Raw genomic sequence first — 27,598 nt, forward strand, 5'->3', positions numbered from 1 at the left:
AAATGTTGACATATTATTCCACCTCACCCTCTTTATCAAAATATTATACAATGTTTTTTTTTTAATCTTGTTTAACTTATACCTAATAGTTAAGATGAAGGTGACTGGCATTTGATTCTGACTAATTTATGGTAGACAATAGGTGTAAGAACTTCTCAACACACAAAGTTACGTTAAGAATGGAAATATATAGTGTAGGGGCACAATTTTGGAGCCCAAGCCCAAATTGGATGGAGTCTTGCTTTAATTAGCCCAATACAATGAATTTGTAGAGAATGGGTTGGAAACTTGGACCTTAGCGAATTAGACGATCAACCAACAGGTCTGGATGATAAAGAAAGAAAGATGACATAGATTTACTAGGAAGAGACGTCCTCGGATTTCATCCGAGAAGACTCATTCTTCATCTATATCCCCCACCATACCAGTCCTTCCCCCCTATTTTATACTATCTTCTTCCCATTTTCCACCGTCCACGTGTAGATTTAGGTTGATAGTGATGATACTTGTCCCATCAGCCCCTTCCCAAAGTCGTTGGGAGTGGTTGTAAAGGCTGAAAAGTAGGGTTCAGTTAGTTGTAGAGCACTTAATGTAATAGTAGCAGCTTTCCCTTAGATATTTTCAGGCCTCCCTTTGTCCTTTTCTTTCTTAATATTTATCATCTTCCATGGAATAGTCCGGAGTGTCACTCTCAATGACAGACTGTCCCCTTTGTCCTCGGCCTTACCTGGCCAAGGAGAAGTTCTTCTTTGGGCTGGGCCCTTAGCCCAACATATACATTGGTATGGGCTCCCTGGTTTGTCACCCCCACATTAGCCCCTTGGGATTCTTCTTTTCTTCTCCCTGGGAGGAAAGGAGGATCTCAATATGATAAAAGCCCCTTCACACCCATTTTACTCCATTTCTGACTGCAAGATATTTTCTAGTTTACCCAAGTCACGTTCCTGACATTTCAGTACACGAGGCGCGCCTTCATTAAGGTATTTACGAAGTGACGCAGATCCAACGGTTAAAGACTTCTTTGAAAATTGAGCAAGATTCATTTCACTCGTAACTCTCTTTTTGAAACTTAGGCGAATTAATTTCCACCAGATTTCGCCTTCTAAATAAGACACCTTTGGGGAAATTATTTTTCCTCATTCACAGATTCTTGAGTTCTGCAGGAACCTCAAGTTCTTATTCCTTTAGGCATTCCTAAGGACCCCACCATGATGATGATCAAAGTCTAGGGAATGAGGTGGCTAAGGATAAAGGTGAGGGCAAGGAAGACAAGCCCTCCTCGGAAATCAAGGATGCCGCCAAGACCCAGGATAATGCAGTTAAGGCAAGGGAAGTAGAGGAGGGAAGTAGAGGCCAAAGACGTTCCTTCCTCTCAACCGAGCAAGAAGGAAATCCCTCCTCCTTCAGTCAAAACCCGAAGCAGGTGTAGATCACATCAGATTTTTGGTGCGACAAAATTTGAGTCCCACCCATTTCTCAGCCTTGATAGCAGAACATCCTGTAGCTAGGAGAAGAGGGGTCCATCAAGCGTTCCCACCTCTTCTTCTTTCTCATTGCCAGTACCATCCATACTTTCTCTTCTTTCTCATCGCTAGTACCATCCATACTGGCTCGATTGCTGCTAGAACAAGATTGTGAATCTAGCGTCTCCGCTACTTCTTCTTTCTCATCGCTGGTACCGTCCTTACTGGCTCGATTGCTGCTAGAACAAGATTGTGGACCTACCATTCCTATGAGCTTTTTTCTTTTTCTTTTTCTTTTTTATAGTTAGCTTTTGAAACAAGCTTGCCTAAGTCATTTTGTATATGATGTACTTTCCCTTTATTTAATAAAAAGAGAACTACATTTTTACTTTATGAGTCTTTCATTTTTTGTAATAATCGTTTCATGAATGGGTGTGTTGATATTTTTCCTTCAAATAGGGCTTAGAATTGATGCTGTTGATTGTAATGAAAAGTTGTCACCCTGACTTTATCAAAATTGACAGTGGCACCTGACTGCTAACTTTAAATAAGTTAACTATGTAGGACTAATCAGGAAAATAACCGTGTGCTCTATATTGCGAACAATGCAACCATCAAAGAATGTAGAATTTAAAGTAAGTGATCCGAGGGGACCATCGTGTACTAAGGTTCTGTTTAACATTTATGATGATGTTATAATGTTAATTCCCCTAAGCTAGTGGTCCGAGGAGCTATCCAAAAATTAGGTTCTGTTTAAATACATGAAAGGGTGTCCGAAGTAGTTAATTTCCTCTATGCCTGTGGTTCGAGGGGCCATCCATGACTTAGGTTCTGTTTAAATACATGAAAGGATGACAGAGTAGTTAATTTCCCCTAAACCTGTGGTCCGAGGAGCCATCTAGGACTTAGGTTCTGTTTAAGCACTTTATAGAGGTGTCATAATGTTAATTTCCCCCAAGCATCTGGTTCGAGAACTCAGACATGCGTTAGGTTCTGTTTAAGCACTTTATAGAGATGTCATAGTGTTAATTTCCCCCAAGCATCTAATCCGAGAACTCAGGCATGCGTTAGGTTCTGTTTAAGCACTTTATAGGGATGTCATAGTGTTAATTTCCTCTAAGCATCTGGTCCGAGGATTCAGGCATGCATTAGGTTCTGTTTAAGCACTTTATAGGGATGTCATAGTGTTAATTTCCCTCAAACATCTTATCTGAGGACTCAGGCATGCATTAGGTTCTGTTTAAGCACTTTATAGAGATGTGATAGTGTTAATTTCCCCCAAACATCTATTCCGAGGACTCAGGCATGCGTTAGGTTCTGTTTAAGCACTTTATAGAGATGTCATAATGTTAATTTCCCTCGAGTATCTGGTTCGAGGACTCAGGCATGCGTTAGGTTCTGTTTAAGCACTTTCTAGAGATGTCATAATGTTAATTTCCCTCGAGCATCTGGTCCAAGGACTCAGGCATGCATTAGGTTCTGTTTAAGCACTTTATAGGGATGTCATAGTGTTAATTTCCCCAAGCATATGGTCCGAGGACTCAGGCATGCGTTAGGTTCTGTTTAAGCACTTTGTAGGGATGTCATGGTGTTAATTTCCCCCAAGCATATGATCCGAGGACTCAGGTATGCGTTAGGTTTTGTTTAAGCACTTTATAGAGATGTCATAGCTAGCTTCACTTCGGATCATCTTTTGATTTGTAGTGCTATCAACATGCGCAGTTCTGGGCAAAGGATTCCATGTAGCGAGATCGTACCAACTAATTTTCCATCTACGTGCTATGCCTCTGTCATTTCGATTGGCAAAGGTTCAGCTATATCGCCCATCTGGTCCGTGAGAACCTGCCTCATGACAGGGGCACGAGATATATATTTGATATTAAAAGCCCCCAATATAGTTCCGTACGGAGCAATCTTCTACATGGCATGCGCTACGGCCAAAATGGTCTCCTCCACCAATGGTCGATATGTCATTGTATTGCCTCGGTAGGTTGAGCGTTCAACTCGCTTAGAACTAGGTTCCCACAGATGGCGCCAATTGTAGGGGCACAATTTTGGAGCCCAAGCCCAAATTGTATGGAATTTTGGTTTAATGAGCCCAATACAATGAATTTGTAGAGAATGAGTTAGAAACTTTGACCTTAGCGAATCAGACGATCAACCAACAGGTCTGGGTGATAAAAAAAGAAAGATGACATAGATTTACTAGGAAGAGACGTCCTCGGATCCGGGGAGACTCATTCCTCATCTATCTCCCCCACCATACTAGTCCTTCTCCCCTATTTTATACTATCTTCTTCCCATTTCCCACCGCCCACGTGTAAATTTAGGTTGATAGTGATGATACTTGTCCCATTAGCCCCTTCCCAAAGTTGTTGGGAGTGGTTGTAAAAGCTGAAAAGTAGGGTTCAGTTAGTTGTAGAGCACTTAATGTAATAGTAGCAGCTTTCCCTTAGATATTTTCAGGCCTCCCTTTGTCCTTTTCTTTCTTAATACTTATCATCTTCCATGGAATGGTTCGGAGTGTCACTCTCAATGACAAATCGTCCCTTTTGTCCTCGGCCTTGCCTAGTCGAGGAGGAGTTATTCTTTGGGTTAGGCCCCTGGCCCAACATATACATTGGTATGGGCTCCCTAGTTTGTCACTCCCACACATAGACTAGATGATCATTCTAATTAATTAACCTAACTTTTTAGTCATTCATCCATCTCATCATGACCAATTTTTTTAGTTTGGGGAAAATAAACAACTAACCCTTGCTCCCAAACCTCTTTAAGCTTTGAGTGTGACACTTACCTTTAATTGGTATTGTTTTATTTTTAAGCCATTGGTTGTGTAATACTTAAGCCTTATAAAATATTTAAGGTTATAAAGAAAACTTTTTTCAACTAAGATTGTGAATGAACCAAGTTGTTTATGAACAACTTAAATTTGACTCTAAAAAAAAGATTGTTTATGCTTATTTGTTTAGCAAAAAAACCAAACTCAAACCCAAGTTTAGTCTCGAACAAGTCAAGCTCAAGTTTAATAATGTGTTTGTGGACAAGCTCATGCATTTGAGGTTCAATTTAACTATATATAATATCATAATTTTATTTGCAAATAAATTCATATGATATCAAATTATTATTTATAATTTATTGAAAATATAAACAGTCCATTTGTAATAAATATTCATAGATTTGTAAAAGGGATAACCCACTACATTAGTAAACCATTTTAGAAAATGTTTTTATAAAAATATGAAAAAAGTAACTAACTTTTTTAACCAATTTTTTTTTTTGGATGAGATAACAGCTTTTTCAAATTTTCATAAAAAGATTCATAAAATAGATTATTAATATATGCCCTAAGGGCATACATTAATTGAACCTAACACTTATAGGGTCCGTTTGGATAGAGGGGAAAATGAGGGGGAGTGGAGAAGAGTAGAATAGAGTTAACTAAAAATAGACTAATTTTGGGCCAAATCTACTCTACTCTATTCCCTCTCTCTTTCCTTCAATCCAAACAGACCAATAATTATGGTTTTACTATATATTGAAAAATAATAACTTATGGCCTATTTGGAAGTTTAGAGAGGGAGGAGAGTAGAGGGGAGGAGAGTAGTGGAGATGAGAGTAGAGTGGAATGGTTATCCTCCACCTTGTTTGGATGTTTTTAAAATTAGTAAGGGGGAATGGACTAATTAGCCCTTCCTCTTATTTGGATGTTTTAAAATTTAGGATGGAAATGAGAGGAAATGATTTAAATAGACAAATTTACCCTTATTTGAAAATGGACTTGCAACATTGGTCTATGATTAATTTGTTAGATTAAATAATTATTTAATTAACATTTTCATTCCATCAAATACCACTAATAAAAGTATAAAACTATCCATCAAAAAAAAAAAAAAATATATATATATATATATATAAAACTACTATTAACTATTATAAAATTATTTTTATTACCTCAAAAAAAATTATAATAAAAATTAAATTAAATTTTCTTTATTGTATATACCTATGTTGTGTTAAAGAAGAAAGAGTTTAACCAAAAAAAAAAAAAAAGAAAAAAAGAAAGAAAGAAAGAGGTTTTCCCAACGAAAGCGAACCCCAAGGAGAACTCGTTGGAGCGAGCCACTGTCGTGTCAGAGCACGGTGAGTACTCGTCGTCGTTGTCGCTTGTTGCGTCGATGGAGACCAGAAAGTTGGAGCAACGCGCTCTCATGGGTGCTGTGGGATCGAAGCTCGAGAAAGCTCTCAGAGACTAGTTCCCTGAAGGCGAACGCTACTTCGGTCTCGAAAATTTCGGCAACACTTGCTAGTGCAATAGCGTTTTGTAGGTTCAATCCGAATCGTTTTGCTTCTTCTTCTTCTTCTTCTTCTTTTTCTTTTTTTTTTTAATTTTTTAATTTTTGTTTTTTGTTTTTTTGTTTTTGTTTTTTTGTTTTGATTTTGTGGTTAGGGTTTCAATTTCTAATGGAATTTGTATTTCATCGTGAGTTTGAATTTTTCTTGTTGGGTTGCCTTATTTGCAAAGTTAGTAACAAAGGTAAATAGTGAGATTCAATTTTTTTTTTATTCACCTCAAATTTTCTCAGGAAACAAACAAAGATTATTTATATAATCTGTTTATAATTTTGTTAATTTAGAAAGGGTAAATTAGAGAATTCATTTGGTCAATAATTTATCTACTCTACTCTTCCTCCAAATTTCTCCAATTTGGGGAAATTAAAAATGAGGGGTTAAAGGTAGTTGAACCCCTCCCCCTCATTCCTTAAAAAAACTTCTAAACAAGATAATTGAATTACTCTCCCTCCCTTTACTCTACTCCCCCTCCTTTTTTTAACTCCCAAACAGGCCATTAATCAAACAACTTCTAAACAAGCTCAACTTCGTTTAATTTAAATAAATTAAAAAGTAAAGCTTCTTGAACATGTAATATTGTTTTGAACTTTTGAAAATGAGCTTAAGTTCACAGTGTTCAAAATAGAAAATAAACAAACCGAACTTTTAATACTTGGGGCACAATCCTATTTTCAACCCTCCAAAGTACTTTTAATACGACGCGATCGCGATCTCGCCTTCTTCGCGAGATCGCGATCCACGGCGTGATCGCGATTTGAGATCGCGATCTCGCTGCGTCGATCGCGATCTCCGCGATCGCGATCCGAGAAGCACTGCGCTGATCGCGATCGACGCGGCGAGATCGCGATCTCGCGAAGCACGGCACGATCACAATCGACGCTTAGCAATCGGCGGTGCGGACTGGAGCTCGACTGGGTTCGCCGGCAATCATCAGACTGGACTGGAGCTCGCCTTCCTCACGCACGCTCGCTCTCTCCCTTTTTCCGGAATTCATTTGAAGTGAATATAGGAACGGGAATTCATTTCCGTGGTCAAAGCCTTTTTTTTTCAATCAACGGATTTCAATTTCCGGAAAATAGAATTTTCCGGACCAACCAAACACACCTATTTTCCGGAAGATCATTTCCGGAATCACTTTGAAGTCGATTCAAACGCAGCCTTAAAACCGATAACCAAGGTCAAACTTCCCCACCCTTGAGTCCCACATAGTGGTCCACCCAATTCCGGTCAAAGAACCACTTAAAATACACATTAGTGCGGGTACATGTACATCCATAAAAAGCAAAAACAAAAAAAACCCCTGGTTATTAGACTGTTATAAACCTCACCAGTCACCAGTCACCACTCCCTAATTCGTGGTGTTCCCACGACTATAGTAAAGTCCTAACAAGAACACATAGCCGACCAAACACAAAATACCATACCCAGCCGCCTTGCTAGACTTGGCCCTGCTTTTGGTTTTTTACCCAAACTTTTTTTTTTTTTTTTGGTTAAACTTTTATTTGAATTTTAACACCGCCACCGTCAACGCGTTTAAGTCTTTTATCTCTGTTCCTCTCTCTCTCTCTCTCTCTCTGTGTCTCAGTGCGTGTTTTTTTTGAAAAACTCAGGATTACATCGTATACATTGTAACACACTGACGCCTTGTTTCATAGGATTTTGTTCGGAATTGCTTGATTCCATGGCTCTTCGTTTCGAGGTATGCCTTGCTTTTTACCTTGTTCACATTATAATTTATGAGTTCCACACTAACACATAGAAACATGTTTCAAACAATAGGATGAGGCAACTTTGTAGTTTATGTTTCGCTAATTTAAGGTTGTTGTTTAGGTTATGTATTTGTGTTGTATAGTCCAAAGTAGAATCTGCAGGCAGACTAGAGTTCCATTATAAACAATGTTGATTGTTTCTATTTGATTTGTTACGTTGTTATTTGCTATTTTGGTCCATAATAAACAATGTTGATTGTTTCTATTTGATTTGTTACATTGTTATTTGCTAATTTGGTTCACTATAAACAATGCTGATTGCTATTTCTTATTGTTTCATACATTGTTATTTGCTAATTTGTTTTAATTTTATTTATGTTTCTGCCCTTTAGATTCTAGGGAGGTTCAATCGTGCTCGTGCAGCTCAACTAACTCTCCCTCACTTTGTGTGCCAAACGCCCTTGTTTATGCCCGTCGGTACTCAAGGTTAGAGTTTGTACTATCTTATGTTTTCCATGGAACTTTTAGTTCATCAAGAATGTTGTTTATTTTACCTTGCTCTATTAGAATAAGTGATCATTAAGTTAGTTTGGATAGTAATATATCATGGCGCTGCATTCCTCTATTCCTTAGTTCTCTTTCTTTGTAATTAATGTCTTTTTATGTTTTTTTGCTTTTCCATCTTTTTTGTACTTTTGATATGCTGGTGCTAATTTGCATCTAGCAGTTTTTTGAATATATTTTTTCTTACCTATCAAAAAAAATAAACAACAATAACAACAACCAAACCATAGTTTCAAAATGTTGGGGTCGGCCATGGATTCTTAACAAACTGCGAAGGGTCGGCCACATGTATTTTATCTAAAATCATACTATCAGGTTACTCCCTTAATTGACATGTCCCCTTTATATTGCTTCTATTAATGTTATTTTTAACCTTCCTCTACCTAATGAACTTCAATTGAATGATGCATTCACTGGGGATTGAGTACTGTTCAAAGGTGGGAGAAGGCTATTTCCCATTTTTGTAACCAAAAGGCCCGGGTGACCTCCAATGGGGGGAGAAAGTAATAAATTTTCATTTCAACTTCCTTTTTAAATTTTGGCTGTCATTTACCTTATAATTTGACAAATCACTAGTACTGTTCCTAAGTTAAATATGAAAAGGAAAAAGGTGCTCATTAACATTTCATTCAATTGATGAATCATATGCAAACACTGGACATTGAGTATTCTTCTTCCATAAAAGTTGAAGTTAGTTCTTTTAGGGCTAGGCCATATAGTTGTTGATTAATATGTTTTTAGTAGAGCAGTTATAATACACAATAATGCATTCATAATTTGACCTAGCATGCATACATGCAGAAATGGTCACCCACTTCTGTTCTATTTAAGATTTTATTACATCACTAAGGTTTAAATGGTTACAGGGACTATTAAAGGGTTGGCAACCAACCAGCTTGAGGAGATTGGATGCCAAATAATACTGGGGAATACATATCATTTGGCGCTCCGTCCTACTTCTGAACTTATTGATGAATTGGGGGGTCTTCACCAATTCATGAACTGGCCAAGAGCATTACTCACAGATTCCGGTGGCTTTCAAATGGTTGTCTTTTAAGATATGATATATCAATTTGAATTTAAGTCAATTGTATTTTCCTTTTGCTATTGATAATGCGATTTGTGGTGTCCTAGTTATTCTGGGGTCTACTTGTACATATTACTAATGCATTAGTAGGGGACAATTAAAGTTGTCATATGTAAAGAGGAAGACAAGAAACCATGTTGCTTAAGGCAGTGAGAGAGGCATTGAGATTTATAGAAAAGGATATGGCATCGTTCAATTATACAAAATTGTCTATGTTAGCAGCCCCAAGTAGTTGGGATAAAGGCTTTGTTGAGTTGAGTTAGTTACATTTAACAATTTAGGACATGTATTATCTTTCCATTTATCCATTACTGCAACATGGGGCTCGAGTGTGAAAAAAAGTGAAATAACTGAATCTTAGTCTTAGACAATGTACTGGTGGCAATGAGGTCTAACTCTAATGACATCTTCTCTCCTTATAAGAAAAATGTGGAGGATGAGGTCGTGGGTCCAATAACCTCCAGGTTCTTATATAATTACCAATGAATGTTCTAATGTCATATATAGTTACCAATAACCTCTAGGTTTAATAATGAGCTCTAGTCTTAGATGATGTTTGGTGACATAGGGAATAGATACTGATAAATTCAGAAGGTTTATAAACTTTTCATCTAATGTGCATGCAACTGGGCGCAACATTTGATGCTGAATGTGCGTTCCACAGGGAAACAAAAGTTCTTGTTGTTCCTAGCTCATATTTTACTAATAGAATCCCAAAGCATAATTACCCTTGTTCTTATCTTCTGCCTCCTCTATTATGTAAACAAGTTACAAAGAGATACATGAATTATAGAAACTGTCTCCAACACCTGCCATTGAACTGATATATTGACAGCATCCTAGTAGAAACACAGTATAAATATTGTTTGAAATAAAAATTCAGTCAAATTTAAACTTATTAAAAAGAAACAATCAACTTTATGGATGCATAAAATGGATAAAACAGGTAATGCTAAGTGATGAAAAAAAATTTATGACGAATTTTGAAGATAAGGACAGAAGCCCCTTAGTTGTGGTGAGGTTTTTGTGAATGTTTTTAATATCACAAACTTCATTCCTTAGTGAGTATTTAGTGCTGCATCATGGTCTCTTAACATCTCGTTATGAATTTTTACATAATGATTTTCATTGCAAGGGCAAACACTAGAAATCATTTTCGGTTTATTTTCCACATTGCAACCAAACAAGGAAGAATAAGTCATATTCCCCAAAATATTTTCTATAGAAAACAAATGGAGCCTTTGTTTGTTACTGTTTTGGTAATCACATCCTTCATTGTTCTTCTTATGGTATAGCTAACTTTGGTTTATGATGTATGCAGTTAAAGCTCATAATTTTTTTGCTGATGTTTTCAGGTGTCATTATTGCATTTGGCTGACATCACTGAAAAGGGTGTTACGTTTCAGGTACCTTTTAATATATATGGTTAAAGTTTGTAACGCGGTTCTTGTTGAAATGCGATGGTTGACTAGATCAGCTTTTATTTTTGAAGTTGTTGTAGTACAAAGAAGTTCTTCCGAAGGACTCAAAGATGTATTTTGTCTTTTGCTAGAATATACGTACCAAACTTGATAAAATTAAAAATCAAGAAGTGAGAATATGTGTAGGTGTTTTTTTATGCGCCCAGGTGCATGCTTTGGGAGTGCATCATATTCATTGTTTAGTTCTCCCTCTCTCTCTCTCTCTCTCTCTCTCTCTCTCTCTGACTTTTTTGTTTAACATTTGATTGGGGCGTAGCCCTGTTTATCCTGATGAATTGTTTCAGGATATGAGAAACCTATCATGTTTCTCTTCTATAAGCAATTGTGCAAGTCTAATCTCGTATCAGCAGTGAATGTTCTTATCTAATATGGCATGGCTTCTTGTGTTGAATTCTCTATATAATTTTTTCTTTCTACTTTGTTTTGGTGATGAATTCTCAGTATAACTTTGATATTACTCTACCAATTTATAATTTGAGTTTCTTGTTTTTACTTATTTATGATCTTTTGTTATGAAAATTGGAGTTTTAAACTGTTTTGTTGTTGCTTGTAACTTTTTTTTTTTTTTTTTCTGAATAAAATAATTTATTAGATCGAAGGACTAGCTGAACTACACAGAAAGTGTGCAGAATAGTCCTAAATAATTACACGCTGAAATTCAATGAATTGCTTGTAACTGAGTTTTCATTTTCTTACTTCAGTCACCAGTTGATGGAAAGCCCATGCTCCTAACACCTGAAGAATCAATTCAAATCCAAGTAGGTACTTTTGTTGAGATTGTTTCTTGTTAATCTGGGGCCTTGATTTTATTTACAAGAGTCCTAGGTTTCTGTAGCGAACGTCTTTGAATTTATATAATCAGTTATAGTACTTATCAAAAAGAATCAGTTAGCTTACTTTCTCAAAATGTCATGAAGAGCATTTATCAGATTTATGGGATATTTGGCATATATCTTTTTTGTTTTCGTTTTTATGATTGCCTTTTTTTTTTTTTTTTTTTTCAGTGTAACCCAAATATTGGATTCTCTAGCTATTAGGATGCTCTTTCTTTAGAGGACTTTCATGGCAACTACACGACTTTATATTTTGGCTCTTGCATTAATTTATATTTATTTCATTAATGATTTTTTTCCCTCTTTGATCTCTTGTAGATATCGAACTCTTTCTCTTGTAATTTGCTTCTTTTCTGAATATGATTTCCATGAGTAGCTAGCTTAGAAATGTTAACGGGAATGCATTATTGAGAAATTTAATTAATTATCACAATTGACAACCTTATAATACATTGTCATTGCATAAATTTTAGTTTTATTTATCAATAACGGCCATAATAACTAATTAGTATTTTGAAACTTTGGAGAGGGGGGAAGGGAAAATTGAAGCTTGTGCCTTATTTGAAACTTTTGGTGGTATGGATATTCTATTGATTTTTTGGATTTGTTATAGCATATTTATAATATCCCGAGGAACTCACCTTAAGGTGAACTACTCTGCAGAAATTTGCCAGTTTAAAATTCTAGACAGAAGTTAAAAATCAAACATCCAAAGGGTTGAGTGCTAAAGCATGGTTATTGTTTCTTTACCACTTCCTTCTTGAATACCTCATGTCCTTATGTTTCCCCAACAAATTGTGCAGAACAGGATTGGAGCAGATATTATTATGGCTCTTGATGATGTAGTGAAAACAACCATTACTGGTCCACGAATAGAAGAAGCCATGTACCGCACTCTTAGATGGATAGACAGATGTATAGCAGGTAATTACATTTGCTACCCAGAAACACTCATGTTTAATTTCACTAACAACCAAAAAAAGGATATAAATCTGTATGATGCATAATCAACCTTAGTTTTCAAATGCAATATCCTTGGTCCACCTGCAACTTCCTAGGCTTATTAACCCAAAAGATCTTTTCCTTAGGTTTATTATTCAGGCCTTGGTCGAAACCATGCTTTTAAGTTTTGCAGAGTTTAATAATTGTAATGGCTAGGTAAGTGAGTTGTTATGCTTATACTAGATTGATACATGTAGTGCTAATATGTCAATAATATGATACTGTGATGTCTTGGCCTGTAGTGTTTTCCCTGGATCTCCTAGTGTTTCATGGATGATCCAATAATGTTCTTTTGTGCCATGTAGCATCTATATCAAAGAACCAGTCTTCCTTGGGTATATTTTGGGATTATTCTGACTTAAGTTACTGTTATTCTCACTGGATTGCATCCTGTAAGCAGCTCACCAGAGACCACATGAGCAGAATTTGTTTGGTATTGTACAAGGTGGATTAGACCCTGTGCTAAGGTGAATCTCAATTCAAGCTGTAATCTTCCCCTTTTTTTTTGGTTGAGCTATGTATCTTTTAATTCTGATTCTTTTTCTTTACTAATCATCTTATGTCATAATACTGTAATCAGGGATATATGTGTTAGAGGCCTGGTTGATCGGAATTTACCTGGGTATGTGTATACTATTTTCAGTGAATGATAATTCTAGTTGTAAGCTTGGCATTACTTTTAGCACTTCATTGCTTTCATGGTAACTCATAAGTAGTCAACTACCACAGTTGCAGTTTTTTTGCAATTTGCTGTGATACATTTCATGCGGTAAACTTTTTGCTTTTTTTTTTTGGGGGTGGGGGGGGGGGGGGGATAAACAGTAAATTTGACATGTAACAGAAAGTATATCATCATGACTCTATACTATAGCATACAATATGATTAATACATATGTAAGTTATTATAATTATAAAAAAAACATATGTAAGGTATTACATCCATATGTAAGGAACAGCTTTCATATTATTTTTGAAAAATCAATTAACTTGTTTTTTCTTAATTTTTTTTTTTATAATAAATTTTGGTGTCTACTCTAAAAAAAAAAAAATTAATAATAACTCTGCAGTGTACTTTAAGGTTTTGAAGAAAGCATTTAAAGCCCTCTGCTGCTATCTTTTGCCACATGTGCATAAATAATTCTCATTATTTATGCCCTTTACATTAAAAGTTCATTGCTTACAGTTGTTTTCAGAGCTTTAAAGGATTGTGAAAAGTTTTCCTTTGAAGCACCATTTAAATTTGTAACAAAGCTTTCCTTTTGTTTTTTGTTTTCAATAATTTCCTGTCTAGGCTTCTCTCTCTTAATTTTTCATTCTCTGTTCAGTTGCCACATGTGAGGTTTCATGTCTTTCAGCCAGCAATCGGTTCAACATTGTTTCATACATTTCAGGGATTTATCTTATTATACCAATTTGCACACATACATACATCCACAATTGATCACTGTATTTTACTTTAGTAGTGTTATGGTTTATTGATCAAGGAGCCATATTAACAGAGCTTACTCTTGTGACAGCTATGCTATTGGTGGTCTTGCAGGCGGTGAAAGTAAAGATTCATTTTGGCGTGTTGTTGCTCAGTGCACAGCTGCATTGCCTGAGGACAAACCACGATATGTTATGGTGCAGATTTCTTTCATCAAATCAACTTACATTGTCCAAACTAACTTGAATTCTTGTGAACTGGGTGGTTCATCTTTTCATATTTTTCCATGTCATGATATTTCCTCAATACTTCTTTTCAGGGTGTTGGTTATCCACTGGATATTGTAGTTTGCAGTGCTTTAGGTGCTGACATGTATGACTGTGTTTATCCTACTCGTACTGCTCGCTTTGGCACAGCTCTTGTACCTGAGGTGATAGCTTCTTGTGAATATAAACTATGGAACCATACTTTTACAACATTCTTGATCTTTTAAATTTTTTAATCTTCTTTTGATCTCCAACACGGTTTTTCTTACAGTAAATTTATATATGAATGGTTTATATACAAAGACTTTTTGCTTCATTCATATGTTTCTCATGAACATGAAACATACGTGCAGGTCACCTGTTTATGTGAACTATCTTTAACTTAAATATGCATCTCTGTACCTAGTTGCCAGTCAACTCCTGATAACTATGAACTTCTTAAAATGTAATGGTATTTCTTTTTCAGTGTGGGTGGAAGGATTATTTCTGATATTTATGATATTTTATGCAGGGAGTGCTGAAGCTAAAACACAACGCAATGGCTGATGATGCTCGTCCCATTGATCCTACATGCGCTTGTATGGTGTGGTCATAACCGAAACATGTTGGGTGAATTATTATCGTATTATAAATTGATATTTTATAATGATACATCTGCCTCATTGTATTTATTTCACTGTAGGTCTGCAGGACCTATTCTAGGGCCTACATCCATTGCCTTGTTACAAAAGATGCCATGGGATCTCAGCTTCTTTCATATCACAATCTGTACTACATGATGAAGGTACAAATAGAAAATTTTCATATAATTTTTTTTAATATTTCTTTTCTTCCCTATAAATGAAAGTGAATTTCTTTAAAATTGCAGCTTAGCAGAGATCTACACACGTCAATAATCGAGGGAAGGTTTCCAGAGTATGTTTTTCTTTTGCTTCCCCCCCCCCCCCTCAATCCTTTTCTCTTCCTCTTTTTTCTTTCACGTCCTTCTGAATTAGCCATTCCCCATTCTTGTTCAGTAAATAACTTTATGCCAGTTAAATTCCTCACTTCTATCTTTTTGGTAATGACTATTTTAACATTCTTCTCAATCTTGTCTTATTGTAGGTTTGTATGTAATTTTTTGCGGATAATGGTATATTTCTTCACTTCTTTCACTCAAATTGGACCTTTTTCTGTGTATATATTATATTTACTTATTGGTGGGATATTCCCCATCCTATGTCATTGTATACGCACATTAAGTTGAAAATTAAGTTGACGTAGGACCAGGGGAAACAAGGTTTAATAGGGATTTAGGAATGAAACAAAGGTGAAAATCAAGATTCGAGTTGCTGTGAACAGTAACCGTAAACAGTAAATAAAAGATAAATTCCTAAGAATCACTCCTAGGATTTCTTGCATCACACCTAAGAATAGTCTGCATCACACAAACTATAAAAGAAAGCTTCATAGCTCTTAAATTCTGAAAACATTCATTATTTATCTCCCTCTCAATAGAAAACACCACAACTCTTTAAATAGAAGACTAAACCTAATCCTAGTAGAACTAGGATTTCTTAAAAACCTAATAAGACTTGGACTTGGACTCCTTAGGCTTACTACTAAGCCCAAATAAATAACCAAACTTAAATAAAACCCAAAAGATGATCTAATGGACTGTTGGCATAGCCCATTCCAGAGTTTTATGAAATTACAAAATTGCCCTTGATACTTAAAATCAAATAAAATATAATAAATCTGTCTTCTTATTGCTTCCTGTATCATAAGTCTTAATCTCTAGTGGAGGTGTTATTTACTTCTTCTTTTTTTGGCAGTAGGTATTGGACTCTATTTACACGTCTAGTTTATGCCTTAGATATTAATCTTAGCATAGTGGTCAAACCATCAAGACTCCAGTTCATTAGAAATTATGTCAAACACACACACAAGTGCATTTTTTTTTTAAAGAGAGCAATGGTACTACTACATTTCCACTATGGTCCATGGATGTGTGGCTTGTCTCTAATTTATGAGTTCTTGGTGGCAGATGAATTTCGAAATTGGGTCAGCCTGAGAGAGAGAAGGGTTTTTTTTTTTTTTTTGGGGGGGTGGAGGGGGAATGCAGATTTTCAAATTCCTGTTAGATTAAAACCTCCTTATCCCAATGAACCTATTTACTATTTTGATCCTGCTGTGCTGGGTTGAAAGGTCTTCTATTGGAAACACCGTCAAACTCTTCTCATGTGTATTTTATTGGTAAGTTACACATGCATTGCATTCAATAGGTTTTGAAGACACAATCTCACCCTCCATCCTATTATTATGGGAGAAGAAAGTGCCAGTTGAGCTTAAGCTCAGTAGTGTTGTTGCATTGGTCACTATTATGGGAGAACAGAGTTTTATTTATGTGGTTGTTGAATTTGGTCATTTGGTTGAAATATTTAGGGTATTACTCTTGAACCTTTTCATGACTTTATTGTCTTGTAGTTTCCTAAAGGTGATGTCCCTGAATGGGTATGCAATGCCATGGAGGTTGCCGGAATTGATATCTCTTCCTGCTGTTCTCCATTCTCTTCCTCTCAAGATTAAAATAATAAAAGATACTCAAACGAGGTAGGCTTATATAGAGTTCGACTTGAAAGAATTTTACAAGAAATTTAACTTATAGGCAATGATACGGGTGCAGCATAAATTTTGTAGCCTATTTATATGCTGCTTCATTAGGATTCTAGAGATCTTTTCTTTTTTATTTGTCTTCATGTTAACTTTTTTTTTTTTTTTTGGGTAGAAATCTTCATGTTAATTTATTTTCTATTCACATTGCAAGACAAATATTTTATTCTTGATATCAACCTTGAAGCATCTACTGTTGAAAATTTGTGTTCAATGATGGATTCTAATATTCTAATCGTGATGCTCACGTCTTTCCTCATTGAGGCAATCGTGGTTTATATGACTAACATGAGTCGTCAGGTACAGTGCTAGATGCTTCTACTCTAGTGTCACATGAAAATATTTGAAAATTTATGAGTGTTTGAGAAATGAAAGGGTAAAACCCAACACAATCTGAACAGGTTTGGATAAAGAATTTGACAAATTCTTAGAAGTTTCAAAGTGATAGGATTTAATTTGGCTGGAATTTCAGTACACTACCAATTTAAATTTTTAACCTTGAAGTCTCGAATGTTGAAAATTTGTGTTCAATGATGATATTCTAATTGTGATGCTCACGTTTTTCCTCATCAAGGCAATCATGGTTTATATGACTAGCATGAGTCAAGTTCGGTACGATGCTAATTCTACTCATAGTGTCACATGAAAATATGTTCAAAATTTAAGAGTAATTGAGAAATGAAAGGGTAAAACACTACAATGTGAACAATTTTGGATAAAGAATTCGACAAACTCTTAGAATTTTCAAAGTGCAATGATTTAATTTGACTGGAATTTCAGTATTACCAATTTAAATTTTTATTATTTGGATGTGTGTGTATATATATTTATGTATATATACACCTAAAAGTTAAGAAATTAGTTTATTATATTAGTTACAACAATGATGGTAACAATGATATGCTAGTCGAAATATAATTGTATTGTATTAGTGGTTGTTGTAATCAACAAAGTCCCGGAAATATAAATCGTTAAGTTGCTTTTTTTATAGGGGAGTTTAAACACTTAAAATTCTTTCTTCCCCAACCTAACCAAGTCTTTTTCTTTTCTCGTTCTCAATGACTACAACTTTATTTATTTTAATTGTCTTATTGAATAATACTTTTTTTTGGGTTAAATCATTGAATAATACTCTTTGTACGAAATCTTCGCCTTTTCAAATGTTTTTATTAAATTCAATTGCTATCTTTTTCAATACTGATACAGGGTATAAATGCCAAAAACATGCAAACCAATTTCCTTCGGATTTGACCAGATCTTTCAAGAATAGTCAGGGCGTTCAAACTTCAATAATTGATACCATTTGATCCATTATAATCTTTAATGGAATTTATAATATGACTGCAAAGGACTTATCCAGTTATCTTTACTTTTTAAAGTAAAAATAAATAGACGTTTAACACAAAAAAGCTCTCTAGTCTCTCCCTTTATTGATTCTTATTTGCTAATAATTGGGTTGCACTTGGCAGTCTAATGAGTAATGAGAACGTTAATGTAACATAATTTTTGTTGCAAGTACTATAGGTAAAAGATAAAAACTAAATAAAATAAGTAGTGACTCATGTGGAATTTGCAAATAATAAGAAAAATAATCAATAAACTAGCTTATAATCAAAATCCAGATACAAACAAAGTCTTTAACAAGATTATTTTTAAGCAAATTGTATCTCAGATCTCGTATGGTTTGTAGAATATTTTCTCAAACACTAATTTTGAAGTCCATCTTACCATTCTTGTTCCAGTACCAGCTCCAATCTAATTTCATACCAATTCAGCAACAGGTCATTAGTGCATAATCTTCCTCTCCTTTTCCAAATGGTTGGTGCATAGTTATCAACTTATCATCGTCATGAATTATTGGTGCGTAATTATTATAGTCAGTGAGCAAATGTAGACGCAATTATAGTCCCTCTAGATCTCTCTCAATTCATAATGGTACTAGACTACTAGTATTAGACTCAAGGTTTTACGGTAATAAAAAGTATTAGTATCCAAATGATATTCAAAAATTGAGAACTCCTCCCCATGTTGAATTGGAAAAGTCTAATTGATAGTTACAGAAAAGAATCCATCTAGGCTAGGTTACTAGGATCTACGATGTTTATGAGTTTTGAAATTCAATGGCACTGACATGTTTCTTTAATAAGAAGAAGCTAAAATTCAAATTTTTCATTCTCCACTTATCATAAGCTGTAACAATTTGAATTTTTTTTTTTTTTTTTTTTTTTTTTTTTTTTTTTTTTTTTTTTAGGCTAGGCTAGGATTCCGTATCCAGGTTTGCATAGAGATGCCAAAATTGCCAATCATACTGTGAAGTCTTATTCTTGATTGTGTGAAGCACATACTTTCTGATATATGCATGTCATTTTGTCTAATTCAGCAGAAAATGCAAGAGCTCTCTGATAGGACTTTGTGATGTGTGGGGAGTGAGGGTGACCCAAGATGTACTTGTTTGATTCCAATTAAAATTTTCAAGGTGAGGTCATGGTATGCATTAATTTTCAAAGCGGTTTGATGGGGAATTTGACTTCGTAGTTTATAGATGGAGTTTGGTAATGCTTCATTTAAGAGGACTTCTAACAAAAAACGCAAGTAACAATGAAAATATGAAAACAATTAAAGGACTGAATAGTGAATTCTAAGTTATTTCTAGTTCCTTTGAATCTCAAGAAAGTAAATTAAACCGTTAATAGATTAATTTGAAGCTTAATTTATCTCCTTATTTAAAGATTTCGAAGGTTTGCAGTAAACAGATTAAAGCCTAGTTCTTCACACTAATATGAAATTGGTTCGACGTAAACATCTTTCAGATTAAACAAGACTAACAATAGAGCTCTTGAATCAAACTTCAATATAAACTTATATAAAATTATATTAATCTGAGTAATAATATAAACGTCTTTCCTTCCTTATGCTTGAATGACACTTGTTGCAATTTCAGTTGGTAGATTAAATTAAATTGCTTCCACTTACTTTTTTTCCTGATCTAATACTTGCTACAAAAACTGCCATGTATGCTCCCACATCACTTCTCACGTTCTTGTGCTTTCACAGTCGTAATTTCTTTGTCATACACCTATCAAGTTTATAATTTTATTAAAGGAAATTTTAATTTAATACCAACAGCACTCTCGAATTTTCTTGTAGATTTTCCTCTCTTTTTTTGTTGAAAGATTATTAAACCAGAAAATAAAAATGTAGAAATCCATCAATAAAATATGAAAATTTTTCTATATGTAAATATATAAATATATATAATTTTAAAACAGAATATAATAAAAATCTTAATTAATCTAGGCCCTACTTTTTGCATGATTGTCCTAATTAAGAATACTTTTACAAAGAGAATAAGAATATTTTTACCTAACTTTTTGTGAGCTTGCATGGTTTCCGTTAATTAATCTATCTATTATTTGGAACAACACTACATGATTTACAACAACTTATAAAAAACACTACCGTGAAAAATTTCATTACTATTGAAAGATTCGTACAGATGAATTAATATTAAATAAACATTTTAGGTCATGTGGGGTTCGTCAGTCTATCTTGAAAATATTATCACTCTTTTGAAGTGTAAAGCCAATTTTGCTTGTGGAATTTAGGTCTAAATAAACAGATAAAAAAAAAATTTCCACCTTCTCCTTTGGTGGGTTTTGTTTGTTTTGGTTAATTTTGAAAGAATATCGCTGGGAATATATATATATTTTTTGTTTTTACTGAAAAATTCCACTTTCTCATCTCTCTGATTCGTGGTTAGCTTTTGTAGATTCAGGCACATAATTTCGAAGGGCAATAATGCTAACTTTCCTCGTGGTCTAATTTATTTAGAAAATCTTGTTAATTATTTTCTCATTAGGGTATACTTCCCTCTATTTCTATTTATTTCATTATTTTTTTGTTTTAACAGTTTGAATGGTAGAACATGTTTATGTTCAAATTTATTAGTTGAATTAACCGAAACTTTTGTACAAAATTTTTTTGCAACAGTAAGATACTCAACTTATTCTGGTATATCCAAAAATTTAAAAATTAAAAGGCATATTCATGTGTGTTTGACACACCACATACGACATATCTATCTTGTAGATCCTAGTGTTACATAAACCATTACCATCTAGTGGTGACTCATGGTCCCATGGCTTGCGTCTAGCTAAGAAGAAAAAGTTTTGATCTTCAATTGCCAGTTGATACCAACTTCATGTATAGTTCACATCAGTTTACAGTGTATATATAAATGCTTATCATCAAGACCAAGGTTACCATATCCAACACTTTTTATGGTTCTCTCTCTCTCTCTCTCTCTCTCTCTCTCTCTCACACGCTCACAGATTGCTTAGATAATGATTTTCTAACCAACCCTTTTGATTTTTCTCTCTTTTATTGTCATTTCATTTGCTTGATCCATAACTTTGTCATGGAATCATGCTTTGTGTTTTTTTAATCCTCGGAGAAAGACAAGGAACAATCTACGGTTGCTCCAAAGCTGTACCTTTGTACAACATTTCCCAATTAGGCCATCTTTTACCAATAGATGATCCTGTTTACATTGTTTTTTCAAACTAAAAAGCTTGCGTGACTCTTGTCCTTGAGCTCTATAAAGTAGTGAGCGACTTCAAAAAGTCTAGGTCTCTAAGACTCCAAAACATCTCAGTGATGAAGCGGTTCAGTAGCTCTGATAGCTTGGCTGCTTTGATCTCCATTAGTCCACCTAAAGGTAAACAAAATTCAAGTAGAAAATCTCTGTGATGGCTCATTTTATATATAGACCCAGCTATATTTCCATTATTTCAGACACTGTAACAAGATTCTGATTCTTCCTGTGATTACTAACAGCACTGTTATTTGGATTTCCAAAGAAACCAAAACTTTAATTCATGCTTAGTCTATCTTTTATACATTTAAGTTGCTAAATTGCACACAAGTATTTGAGAAGAAAAACACAATCATAATGAATTTGTGCTTACAAACCGATGAATTATTAGGTGTGTATTTTTATTCTTAAACAAAAACTTATTACAGTTCATAATTGAATATTTATTATTGTTTGATCCCAGCTATAGTAGAATTTAGAATTAGACTTATTATCAAGTGGAAGTTTTGAATTATGGGTTCCTTGGAAAACTTACATGATCATAAACTTTGTTTGAATACATCTATTCTCTGATATTGCAAACTCTTTCACCTTTTCTTTCTAACACAACACTTCCACTACTGTAAATGTAGAGAACAACACTTATTGTTACAGTGAGGATTTCCATGCAATGCTAAATAGATTAGAGCACGAAGATTTGGAGGAAGAAACTGGGCTGGTCTTGGGGAAGAAACGGAGACTAAGCTTGGAACAAGTAAAGGCATTGGAAAGGAGCTTTGAAGTGGAAAACAAGCTAGAACCAGAGAGAAAGGTAAAATTAGCAGCGGAACTAAGCTTGCAACCAAGACAAGTGGCTATATGGTTCCAAAACCGCCGAGCCCGCTGGAAAACCAAGCAATTGGAGAGGGATTATGGGGTTCTTAAAGCTAATTATGATGCTCTAAAGCTTGACCACCATAATCTTGAGCAGGAAAACAAGGCTCTAACCTCAAAGGTATATCATATGAGTAATCATAGCACCCATAATTTTTCACAAATGTTGACTGACTTCTTATGATGAAATAGCATCATTTTCAAATGGGGATCTAGATCTGGTACAGTATGCAATAGTAAATTAATGGGTGAGATTGAAAATTAAAAATTCAATTTTAATCTCAGCCCTTGGATGATAATTTTGTTTACCTTTCTACCTTTTATTATTATTATTATTATTTTTTTAACATTTCTAACTTTTACATCTCACAACGACACGATAATCTTCACTAATTGAAATCGTATATTGATAAATTACCAAATCCCCAAAATGTCATAAAGGAACCTTGAAAAGTAATAATGATTTTAATCATTTAGTCATAATCAATTATCAATTGTCCAAAATACCAAGGTTTTAGAAAATGTTAACATATATGGTTAAAGTCTCATTTTGGTTGCATTTCAAAAAGCTAAAGTCCTTCACTTTAACTTAAATTGTGGATATTTTTTTCTCCTTTTTGGGTTCCTGGATTGCAGCTGAGAGAGCTGAAATCCAAGCTCTGCAGTGCAAGTTCAGAAAGCAACCACTCTGTGAACGAACAGTCTCCAATATCAGAGTCTGACAACAACGTTTCTGAGCAAAGTAAAGGCCATGACTTACGTGCAGAGAACAGCAACAAGGCAGTGTCAGTAGACAGCGACTCAAATGGGATCATGAAGGAAGAAAGCAAAATGAAATTTTCTCTATCTTTCAATGGCTCATCTTCCTATTCAAATCCATTGGTGAATAGGCTTCAATTCTCTGATCCCAGAACGGTTGTTCCAGCTAAAGCATACCAACCCCAGATTGTGAAAATGGAAGAGCAGAATTTGTTTAGTACAGAGGATTCTTGTAATTTCTTTTCTGTTGATCAAGCTCCTACCCTCCATTGGTACTTACCTGAGCAGTGAAACTAGTTCAAAGCCAGGCTCCAACTTCTAAATTTATTAGTATACTTTTTCACAAAGCTCCCCTTGGCCCTTGCACAACAGAAGTGACCAAGTTCCACATTTTCAGAATGTGTAGTTTCTTTTTTTTGGTTAAACAGAATGTGTAGTTTCTTAATCTTAATATTTCTGCTGTAACATGATCCCTACTACTATAATTTTTTTCCCTTTTTGGCCATAAGATAAGATAAGCCATCCTACTACTAGAAATGCTAACTTCATTAGTAAAATAATGCCCCATGACACATAAATTTTCATGATGACTTTGTGTTTAAATAATAGTATTTTTATAGGATTTCATCAATCATAAGAGGGTCCGATTAAGAGCATACATTAATTATTTATTTTAAGATGTTTTTTATAAAAAAAAAAATTAAAAAAACTGACAAAAGAGTTAATATCTTTTTCAGGCCAATTTGGTAATAGATTTTTAATAACGTTATTTAAGTTTTGTAAAAATACATGTGAATGTAAAAGTGTGTAAAAATACGTTTTATAGCATTTCAATAACAATTTTTATTATTTAAAAACCATTAGCAAACGTGTCAGTGTCATTAGCCATACATTAACAAAACCCATCATAAAATACTATTTCAATAATTGTGGAAAATTTGTTGTGCACTAAATCTGATGAATATCATTGAGAAAAGATGCCGTCGCATGTAGCCTTAACATGAGTCTAGGAATCTGTCTTGGGAGTTGGGAATTTAAAAAGGCAAGCAACAGGCAACAGCACATGGTTGGCAAAGCAAAAGTGGGATATGTCTAAAAGCAAAAATTTCGGGCAGGTTTACACTTTGCATTGGACAGAGCCTTTACCAAAAGTCTTCCCGCATGGCCATGATTACTGTTTCCTCTCCTTTCTACAATCACAACTATTTTTACAATTATTGACTTGACTTACTAAAAGTTTAGAATCAACTATAGATCTAAGTAAAATTGATGGTCTCGCATTAAGGGTTATTTTAGAAAGTCTTTTTTTTTTTTTTAATATAAAAAATATATCATTTAATGTGTTGTCTTTTAAATAAAAAAGATATAAGCTTCTAAAATTAGAAGATTTTGTAATTTGTAAAATGTCAGTGAAAGAGAAATATTAACTTGTTGAATAAAGGGAAGAAAGGTAAATTACAGAATTTAGCTTTTTTTTTTTTTTTTTGGGTAATAAAGGAACCTTTGCTAAAAAAACTAAAGAATTCGAACATTAAACACATTGTCTATCATAATATGGTCCCAAATTGTCAAGAAATAATAAAAGATGGAGATCTTTCAAAACCAGAGTCTTGAGTTTGACTGACTCCTCTTTTGTGCATTCGAACGCTAATACATTGTCTATCATAATACAATCCCATATTTCCAAGATATAACCAAAAAAAAAAAGTACATTAGCTGGAGGTCTTTCAAAAACCACAGAGTCTTGAGTTTGCTGACTCCTCTTTTAGCGCAAATACATTAGCACACTTGTTCCCTTTTTCTCAAGCATACATCAACTAGTAAAGCAAATTCACCAAGAGATTCAGCTGAACTATTAATAAGACACACACATACCACAACTTTGGCATCAAGCTTCATTTTCAACAGCAAGAAGATGAAGTTGGAAGCAAAGAACTACTCCTAGCCCTAGGAGAGTATTTTTATTGTTTTCCATGTTTTGGTCCCAATGGGTGAGCCCCATAAAGTCATGAACGCCACGCATGTGGTTGGTGAAAAGTAGATATTGATGCAAAGCTCATCATCACCTCACAAAGTGCATGGCAAATACAATGACTACTATTACTGGTACCATTCTCAACAGGGATGGGGCTACACCCTTGTCCCCAACCTGTTCAGTCCATTTTGGCTGCCCCCTTTAGGTGGGGTCGTATGGTACGACCAAACTTCGTGTATAAATCTCAATCTTTCAATTCATTGCCTCTAGCACATTCTTGGAGGCTCTCAAATCAAACTACTCTTTAGTCTTTACTTATCATGTTTTAACATCTCAACGGAATCTCATCAAGATAAGTTTTAGTATTGAATGAATAACGTATCTTCAAATCAAATGTCTTTTGGACATTTATAGTTTACGAGATTGTGTCTATTGCATCAATATACTGGATACATTAGGATGTAGACATGTGTCCAACACGTGTCCTAATGTGTCCAGTGTATTACTGCACTAACTACAGTGTCCTAACTTATTCATTATTTATCTCAAAAAAAGTAATTGAAATATTACAAAAATTACAAAATTTTAAAACTTGGATGTTTTTGTCAATGAAATATCAAAACTGTTGGCTTTCAAATTTTAAAATGTTTCTTTTCCAAAGCGTACTGTGCTTGTTTGCTCTCTTGATCTTATAAAGAGTAATTTAGACCCACAGCTGATTTGGTCTCATTTATCAACTAGTATATAAAATAGAGTTAATTGAACAAGTTGAATGGTTTGTTTCCTCTTTGGTTCAATATATTATCCTTTAGCTTGTTTGCAAAATTGACACCTCTTCATTCAGAATTTAAATCTTTTAACTATATATCGAGAAAGAAAACGTGCATACAAACACGTGAACTCATTGCAATTTTAAACAAATAAATTGATTACTAGCATGGTTAAACTAACATCATAATCATTGTTACATTGAATTATTGAATGGAGCTTATCTAATAGTTGATGTGATTTCCCATTTTGGCTAGCTTAAAAAGTAAGAGGATTCCAATCTCGTTTTGTAAACTTTAGCAAAATTTTATAGTAAAAAGTCACATATTTATCTAATACATCTTACATCTAATTATAGGTACCTTTTTCTGTAATTTTCCTAAACAATTTTATACCAATATTTATCAAATAGTAGACAATAGTTAACAGATCCATCTTTTAATTAACAATTAATCAGAATCTTATTTTATAACAACACCTGTTTCAGTTTTTGTAACAACTAGATATATGTATTAAGGAACGAAGGAGAAGAGTACAAGGGTCACTTTCTATACACAAACTTTAAGCAAGAAAAAGACAGATAAAAAGAGCTGCTGTGACTAATTGGCTTCTTGCCCCTAATGTCTTCTTCATGTCAGAGATTGGGACCAATATTGTGTCATCCATGTTTGACTTTTAATACACCATGGAATCTTGCCACCTTCCTAGAACGCCAATCCCTACCTAGCTGTAAGCTGTGTAGTGAAAGGCACCAATTTCCCTAGCTAGCTTTTTATTTTTTATTTTTTTATTTTTATATATTTTTGTGCCTAGCTAGGGAAGCAATGTTGTTGAGAATTTTTTCACAGACGTTAAATTATTATTCCTGCAAAACTATTTTTATATGATTTTATTTTTATTATGCATTAATGGTAATAGATCATATCAATATTATAAGTGAAACATGAAAAACTGTATCAATTGATTGATTGTTTCTGTTTATCCTAGGACCTAGACTCTGCGTTTGTTTCTCGAATAAGTCTATTGATACAAAAATATTCACAATATTTTTATATAATTATTGATTTGATAGATTATGGTTAGTATATAATGAAAATAACATTAATAATGGAGCCATTTAACTTGACACTTTAGTTAGTTATATGTTTTTTTTTTTTTAAAGAGTTTCAATTTATAGTGTCCACTTCTAATGATAACTCTTTATCATCAAACGAAAACATCAATCAGTTTTTGGTGTAGACAGGGATTAAATTCCAGATCTCTTATTCAACCATTCGAGACTTTACCAGTTGAGCTAATTGAAATCCACTATATTAAAAAGAAATTGTATCCCCAATATTACTCTTTTACTCCCATCTTTACTTAACAAAATTAAGTGATTAATAGACAAACATTCTATTCATTTGAATATCATACATTTAAAAGTGTATGCACAATAAGGAAATAAGGAATAGGACAAATGAACCACCAGCTGTAATTGACAATATCATTGGGGAGATTCGTCAAAAACTACAAGGTTTTAAAATGGTGGAAATATCCCATGTGAGGAGGCAAGACAATCACCCAACACATATTTTGGCTCAATATGTTGAAGAGTTTGATGTTTATGTAACTTAGATAAATGAAAATCTTAATATAGTTTTTTTTTATAGAAATAATTACAATATGCTGTTAATCCCGCAACTCGAACATTTTCCCCCCTAGATCCCTAAGCACTTTATGCATGGAGAGGTGCTAATTCAACTATAAGACCTTTAGCTCTTAATATAGTTGAGTTCACATTGTTTCAA

The 27,598-nt window shown here is 34.1% G+C and overlaps 2 protein-coding genes across 3 annotated transcripts; both read left to right on the forward strand.

Moving 5' to 3' along the window:
- The first annotated feature begins 7,141 nt into the window (after positions 1-7,141).
- Positions 7,142-16,977, forward strand: LOC115973839 (queuine tRNA-ribosyltransferase catalytic subunit 1-like). 2 transcript variants are annotated; one of them, XM_031094082.1, is made up of 15 exons: positions 7,142-7,518; positions 7,921-8,014; positions 8,959-9,137; positions 10,535-10,585; positions 11,362-11,418; positions 12,297-12,417; positions 12,896-12,962; positions 13,076-13,117; positions 14,013-14,118; positions 14,241-14,351; positions 14,699-14,770; positions 14,870-14,971; positions 15,056-15,102; positions 15,292-15,319; positions 16,654-16,977. In XM_031094082.1, the coding sequence occupies exons 1-15, from the start codon at positions 7,501-7,503 to the stop codon at positions 16,753-16,755; spliced, it is 1,197 nt and encodes a 398-aa protein (XP_030949942.1). In that variant the 5' UTR covers positions 7,142-7,500; the 3' UTR covers positions 16,756-16,977. The 2 variants fall into 2 exon arrangements, with proteins under 2 accessions (XP_030949942.1, XP_030949941.1); XM_031094081.1 differs by having other exon boundaries at positions 15,292-16,747.
- A 4,035-nt stretch (positions 16,978-21,012) lies between these two features.
- LOC115973843 (homeobox-leucine zipper protein ATHB-6-like) lies at positions 21,013-23,558 on the forward strand. Its single transcript, XM_031094085.1, has 3 exons — positions 21,013-21,556; positions 22,066-22,427; positions 22,943-23,558. The coding sequence occupies exons 1-3, from the start codon at positions 21,496-21,498 to the stop codon at positions 23,354-23,356; spliced, it is 837 nt and encodes a 278-aa protein (XP_030949945.1). The 5' UTR covers positions 21,013-21,495; the 3' UTR covers positions 23,357-23,558.
- The last annotated feature ends 4,040 nt before the right edge of the window (positions 23,559-27,598 follow it).

This window comes from Quercus lobata, chromosome 2 (assembly GCF_001633185.2).
Source record: "Quercus lobata isolate SW786 chromosome 2, ValleyOak3.0 Primary Assembly, whole genome shotgun sequence".
In the NCBI taxonomy this organism is placed as follows: Eukaryota; Viridiplantae; Streptophyta; class Magnoliopsida; order Fagales; family Fagaceae; genus Quercus; species Quercus lobata.